The sequence below is a fragment of the Grammomys surdaster genome, unplaced genomic scaffold, assembly GCF_004785775.1.
Source record: "Grammomys surdaster isolate TR1022 unplaced genomic scaffold, NIH_TR_1.0 425, whole genome shotgun sequence".
NCBI classification, from domain to species: Eukaryota; Metazoa; Chordata; class Mammalia; order Rodentia; family Muridae; genus Grammomys; species Grammomys surdaster.
In genome coordinates, this window is record NW_021604844.1 from 463,807 (window position 1) to 471,631 (window position 7,825).

General features: G+C 38.4%; 1 protein-coding gene across 1 annotated transcript; it reads left to right on the top strand.

The window, feature by feature from the left end:
• The first annotated feature begins 471 nt into the window (after positions 1 to 471).
• On the top strand, positions 472 to 1,413 carry LOC114632790 (olfactory receptor 51G1). Its single transcript, XM_028781400.1, has one exon. It carries the CDS (start codon positions 472 to 474, stop codon positions 1,411 to 1,413), a length of 942 nt encoding a protein of 313 aa, XP_028637233.1.
• Positions 1,414 to 7,825: the final 6,412 nt, after the last annotated feature.

The window sequence follows — 7,825 nt, forward strand, 5'->3', positions numbered from 1 at the left end:
AGGATTCCAACAAACATTTATTAAACACTATTTTAAATCTCTTCTTTAGTCTAAAGTTGAAGGTGCATTGTGTACAGCTAACCCTGGTAGACGTTATTTCATAGTGTCTTATAGTTTGAGTTCTGCGTGCATATGAGGTGATTGTGAAAGCTTCAGTCATTAAATAGGAAGCATTCTAAAAGAGAAACAGACCACAAAGTAATATATAAGATTACCTCATTGAATCTTAGAGAGACCAACTCTAGAGGACATAGTGCCATAGGCTAAATTTTATAGAATCAAGAGGTACAGCAATCCGTTATGATCCTTCATTCTGCCACTCTAAAAGGGTAATAGACTAAGTCCTCCCTCTGCAAATTCTTCCTGACTCCCTCGTCCTGAACGTTTAGATGACAGAGGATCCAGTTCTATCACTCACTTACATGGAACACATTTTCTGCCTTAGGTTGGTGAATATAAGATTATAAAGCCATGATCATCCTTTACAACAGCAGCCTCCAAAAAGCCACTTTCTTCCTGACAGGCTTTCAAGGTCTGGAAGAGTTCCATGGATGGATCTCCATTCCCTTCTGCTCCATCTACTTAATAGTGATTTTAGGAAACCTTACCATTCTCCATGTCATCCGGACTGATGCCACTCTCCATGAACCTATGTACTATTTCTTGGCTATGCTGGCTCTCACAGACTTGGGACTCTGCCTCTCCACCCTGCCCACTGTGCTGGGAATTTTCTGGTTTGATGCCAGAGAGATCGGTATTCCTGCCTGTTTTACTCAGCTATTCTTCATCCACACCTTGTCTTTAGTGGAGTCATCAGTTCTACTGTCTATGTCCTTCGACCGCTATGTAGCAATTTGCAACCCACTGCGTTATTCTACCATCCTGACACCCAGAAGGATTGTGAAGATGGGGCTGAGCTCGGTGCTCAGAAGTGCACTACTCATTCTCCCATTACCATTCCTCCTTAAACGCTTTCATTATTGCCGCTCCCATGTGTTAGCCCATGCCTACTGTCTGCATCTGGAGATCATGAAACTAGCCTGCTCCAGCATCATTGTCAATCATATCTATGGGCTCTTTGTTGTGGCCTGCACTGTGGGTGTAGACTCCCTGCTCATATTCCTCTCATACACCCTCATCCTCCATGCTGTACTAGGCAAAGCCTCCCATCAGGAGCGCCTCCGTGCTCTCAATACCTGTATCTCTCATATTTGTGCGGTACTGCTATTCTACATCCCCATGATTGGCTTATCCCTTGTGCATCGCTTTGGTGAGCACCTTCCCCGCATTGTACACCTTCTGATGTCTTATGTGTATCTGTTAGTACCACCCCTCATGAATCCCATTGTCTACAGCATCAAGACCAAACAAATACGCCAGCGTATCATCAAGAAGTTTGAGTTTGTAAAGTAAAGGGGGTGTTTTCAGTAGAGTTATGTTAACTTAAAGGAAAATTTTGGCCATATATGGCATCTTTTTTAATTTTTTTCAGCTATGTTGTGGAAAATGCCATGATCTCTCACTTATTAAGAGTAATAAAAAATAATAGGTGTGCAATTGACAGTCTGTGACCTTGAGGGAGTTACCTACCTCTTTGTCTCTTTAGTGTTCACAATTGAAAGAACATGTAAATATATATAATATAATCCTGTCCTATGTGATTATTCCAAAGATTAAATGAGTCAATTCATGGAAATCTCTAGTATGGTGTCTGACAATAATTCTCGATGCATACCAATGTTTATAATTTGAGAAAGTCCAAATTAGCATATGTTTCCTCTCTGGTCAATAAAGTTTAATTGATGTCTCTTTATAAACTTATATTTTGATGTATTTTATTGCTTTACTATGATGCAATTTTTGTTCATTAGTAGATACTTTTATCCACACCCTCAGTAATGAATCTTCATATGAATACCTCTTATACATGCATGCACATACACAGGCACAGGTACACATGCATGCACACACACATGGACACACACACACACACACACACACTAAATTAAGCAAGAGAAGAAATGCCCTGGAATTTTGAGGAAAGATATCACTTTAAACCAGTATAAGATCTGTTCGTCCTGGAAACAGGGACTTATTACAAACTGAGTAGCTACTCAGAGGACTTGACCTCTTCCTTTAGCTAGTGTACATACAACACAGATGAGAAATTGAAAGACAAATATATTTTTGTTCTTTGCAAGATTATTCATATATATATATATATCCAAATCTCCAAAATCTCTTTCTCCCTCTCCCCTCCCCTTCTCCTCTCTCTCTCTCTCTCTCTCTCTCTCTCTCTCTCTCTCTCGCTCTCTCTCCCCCCATACAGACTCTACAGTTGTGCTTATTGTTTCCATGTGTGTGTGTGTGTGTCTTTCTGTGACCTGTTTGTATATGTTACTTACGTCCATGTGACCTGCTTGTTTGCATTGATTATATCCATTTTGTCCAGTTTGTGTGAATAGTTTGTCTATTACCACATTTCTCTAGATATAAGCAGCAGCTGTAACACTTTATATTCTGACAGAGGATGACATATCATCTTCTAGGACTTCTCTTAGAGTCATGAGACCCAGAAAGGCTTTGTTTACTATTTCTTTCTGTCTAGTGGTATTGATCTAATTCTGAATTTATATCAAGTAACATTTCACTGTTAGATATAGACTCTCCATATGCAGAATACAATGAGAAAGAAAACTATGAAAATAATCATGCTTGGATGGTAAACATGGGCACATGTAGCAACAAAGGTAGAGCCTAAGCACTTAAAATACATAGATTCCTATGAACACACTTCCTAATGGATTCCACCTTTCACGTGTCCAAACTTCCTTCTGGTGACTCAGCAGGTAATTAGTGCAAATTCCTGATAAGGCAGATTTCTTTATCTATGCTGCCTGGTTCTTTGGTTCTCATAATGACCTAAGACCACAAAATGATCGCTTCATACCACTTGAGAAACATTCCATGCTCATTGATGGCAGAATTCTAGCAATAAGAATGCTTTGAGTCAGGAGCTTGTGTTGTTCCTCTTTTATCTAAAGTAATTCCTTTCTTGCAAGGAAACACCTATCTCTCTGCCTACACCAATTTCACATGAACTTAACCATCTCCGAAACAACTATGAACTTAACCATCTCCGAAACAAGGGACCATCTCACATGAACTTAACCATCTCACATGAACTTAACCATCTCCGAAACAACTATCAGCTCCAGTAAGGTCCCTATAATTTGGGCTGCATGTTGGTAAGAATGTCATCCTCATTCTCCCCTTCTGCTTTCTTACATGGTGTTCTCCATGACAGTACATATTAGCTAACTTCATGTACACATGTTTCCTACCTTTATCTTGATTTCTCTGTTTCTTCTGTTTAATAATACTGGAGATGGAACTCAGGTCTATGTGCATACTATGCATGCCATCTGGTACCAACCTTTATATCTAATCTTCTACACTGACCTTAAAGCACTTGGAGACTCTCACTCCTTAAATTAGTTATTTTTATCTTGACCATGTTTTGTGTTGAATGACTCCATTTTTTCAGTCTTTTAGTGGAAGTTATTAACCTGAATACTAAATAAAATATATGCTTGTATTTGCAAATTCATTTGGAATAACAAAAAACCCAGGATAGCGAAAACTATTCTCAACAATAAAAGAACCTCTGGAGAAATCACCATCCCTGACCTCAAACTGTACTACAGAGCAATAGTGACAAAAGCTGCATGGTATTGGTACAGAGAAGACAGGAAGATCAATGGAATAGAATTGAAGACCCAGAAATGAACCTCCACACTTATGATCACTTGATCTTTGACAAAGGAGCTAAAACCATCCAGTGGAAAAAGAACAGCATTTTCAACAAATGGTGCTGGTTCAACTGAAGATTAGCATGTAGAAGAATGCAAATCGATCCATTCTTATCTCCTTGTACAGAGCTCAAGTCCAAGTGGATAAAGGACCTCCACATAAAACCAGATACACTGAAACTAATAGAAGAGAAGGTGGGGAAGACCCTTAAATACCTAGGCACAGGGGAAAAGTTCCTGAATAGAACACCAACAGCTTATGCTCTAAGATCAAGAATTGACAAATGAGACTTCATAAAATTGCGAAGCGTCTGTAAGGCAAAGGACACTGTTAATAGACAAAATGGCAACCAACAAATTGGGAAAAGATCTTTACCGATCCTTCATCTGATAGAGGGCTAATATCCGATATATACAAAGAACTCAAGAAATTAGACTCCAGACAACCAAATAACCCTATTAAAAATGGGGTACAGAGCTAAACAAAGAATTCTCAACTGAGGAAACTCGACTGGCTGAAAAGCACCTAAAAAATGTTCAATATCCTTAGTCATCAGGGAAATGAAAATCAAAACAATCCTGAGATTCCACCTCACATCAGTCAGAATGGCCAAGATCAAAAACTCAGGTAATAGCAGATGCTGGCAAGGATGTGGAGAAAGGGGAACACTGTTCCATTGTCAGTGGGATTGCAAGCTGGTACAACCACTCTGGAAATCAGTCTGGCAGTTCCTCAGAAAATTGAACATAGCATTACCTGCCGATCCAGATATACCAATCCTGGGCATATACCCAGAAGATGCTCCAACATATAACAAGAACATATGCTCCACTATATTTATAGCAGCCTTATTTATAATAGCCAGAAACTGGAAAGAATCCAGATGTCCTTCAACAGAGGAATGGACACAGAAAATGTGATACATTTACACAATGGAGTATTACTCAGCTATTAAAAACAATGAATTCAAGACATTCTTAGGCAATTTCTCAAATGGATGGAACTAGAAAATATCAACCTGGGTGAGGTAACCCAATCACAAAAGAACACACATGGTATGCACTCACTGTTAACTGGACTTTAGTCCAAAAGCTCACAATATGCAAGATACAACTCACAGACCACATGAAGCTCATGAATAAGGAAGACCAAGTGGAGGTGCTTCAGTCCTTCTTAGAAGGAGTAACAAAATACTCATGGGAGCAAATATGGAGACAAAGCATGGGAAAATGTAGGAGGGGCTATCCAGAGACTGCTTCACCTGGGTATCCATCCATGTGCATTCCCCAAATACAGAAGCTGATGTGGATGCCAGGAAATGTATGCTGACAGGAGCCTCATATAACTGTCTCCTTAGAGGTCTGCCAGAGCCTGAAATATATAGAGGTGAATGCTCACAGCTAACCAATGAGCTAATCATGGGGTTCCCAATGGGGGAGTGAGAGAGAAGACTGAAGGAACAGAAAGGGTTTGTGGCCCCATGGGGAGAGCAACAATACCAACCAACCAGAGCTCTCAGGGTCTAAACCACCAGCCTGGGAGCACATAGGGAGGGACCCATAGCTCCAGCTGTATATACAGGAGGATGGCATTGTTGGGCATAGGTGGGAGAGGAAGCCCTTGGTCCATTGAAGGCTGGATGCCCCAGTGTGGGGGAATTTGTGGGTGGGGAAGTGGGAGTGAGAAGGTGGGGGGGGACAACCTCACAGAAGCAGGAGAAGGGGGATGGGATAGGGGGTTCCTGGGTGAGGGAGGAACAGGGAAAGGGGATCACATCTGAAATATAAATAAAATAGCCAATAAAAAATATATGCTTATAATTTTAAAATAGTCATCTAATAAAAGTCAAATAGCAATCTTTTTTAAGATTGTAATTTTCTCAAATTATTTTTATTTGGTAACCTTTACAATCATGGAATGGATTTATCACATAAGCCTTTTAGAAACTAATTATATCAATAATCATAATCAATATTACATATATCTAATAAAATAGAGTCTATGACCACACCCAATATTGCCTTACTTCAAAAGATGCTTTTCTTAAAGCTGGGTACTTCAGGGATAGTGAACTCTATCTAGTTTCTCCATATTGTACTCTGTTTAACTCTTACAAAAACTTCGTGGAGACTTAAAGCTGACAGAATAAACTTGTCTGTAATATAAATCATTCTCTGCATTCATTTTGGTTAAGATCATTAAAGGTACATCAAACTATAATAACATATCTTTTATTCTCTGTCTCCTTGTCTTCCACTCTTTCTTCTCCCTCCCTCATTACAATTTGGCATTCAAACCTAGCCAATTATTCCTAAGACTAGCTTTATTATTCAAGTGCTCAGGTTTACAGATAAGTTCATACTAACAGAGGAGTGAAGAATAAAATGCATCATTCTATTGTACACAAGTATACAAATAAATGAGTGGGAGAATTGAGGAAAAATAAATGTTGTAGGTTGAATAATTTCTAACTTACAAGAATTGAGGATGCAACTATATTTAGACGTTAGGCCATGAAGCAGGTAATAGGTAAAATAAAGTCAATAAGGTTGGATAAACATCTGATAACCGATGTACTTATAAGAAGAGGTGATTTGAACACTTCAAGAGAAGGTGAAGCTGAATCCACTCAGGATAAAACATGTAAGGACCATTATGAGTGATGACCCACACAAACTCAGAAGTTTTAGAAGATAAAAATTGTATGTATCTTATTCTTGGATTTTTCTTCCTTACAAAACTGTGGGAAAGATAAACTACTGTTGTAAATCTCCCTCATCTACAGCATTTATTTATGTCATATTTGAATTACTACAGCTGACAATTGTGTCTTGAAGTAACTCCAGACTAAATATTAAGGTTCTAATTTTATTAGAAAGAGAATTTTATTACTATTTTATAATAAAGCTTTGAAATCAAATTGGAACAAATCACAAAGATAAACAAAACATGCAAGTCTTTGTAGTCATCAACAATGTCAAATTTTTTGATTTGCTATGGTAAAGGTAAGGCCAAGACTTCAATATGTTCACAAACATAACAGGCCATTCTAGTCTAGATTACCTGGGGGACTATGATTTGAAAAAAACACTGCTACATAACACCAACATGCAGACAGTGTGCTCAACCAGAAGCCTAGTGGATTGTGGCCACAGAAGAACCATTCACATCCAAAGAGAACAGCTAAATCAACAGATGGGAATAAACTACAATAGCATTAGGGACTCTGAGAAATTCCTTCATATTCCCTCCAATGAATTGGATTCAATTAGTTGAGTAATTACTAAACATTGAAATGGTATCTACCTTTATGTCTATAATACCCTCTTCATGATCTTTCCCAGTGCCAGATTAATAAATGATTACCTCTTTAGATTCCTTCATCAACATATAAAATGCTGGTTTTATTTTTTGTTTTTGTTTGGATTTGATACCCAAGACTTGATCCAAGCCGTCATACAGGTTAGACATGAATTTTACCACTGAGATTTCACCATCAACTCCTTTTTAGTTTTTAGATAATCTCCTTATTCTTTAATATCCCACTGGAACTCATTTTTACTATCCCACCGTAGCACTGGTCTCACTAACCAGTCTTTCCTCTACTGAATTCACCCTAACGCTCACCAGTCCCTGGTGATTACTCTGCTCCCATCATTGTCACAACCAACCCTTTAGATTCTGTGTATGAGTGATGTTGGGTGGTACTGGTCTCTCTGAGCTACTTCACTAAAAAAAGTGATATTTTTCATTTATTTATTTTGAGCATTTCATGCATGAGAACTGTATTTACCACATTTATACTCCTCCCTCTCCTACCTGTAATTCTTCCCATGTAACTCACAACTATTTCTGAAATTCATAACCTTTTTCTGACTATATTGTTGATTTTATTGTGTTATATATTGAATTATTTTGTTTTACACACACATATACATACTACTACTTCTACTACCACTACCACTACCACAACCACTACCACAACCACTACCACTACCACTACCACTACCAC

Coding starts and splice junctions, on each gene's coding strand:
- LOC114632790 (XM_028781400.1), top strand. CDS start 472: ATGATCATCCTTTACAACAGCAGCCTCCAAAAAGCCACTTTCTTCCTG.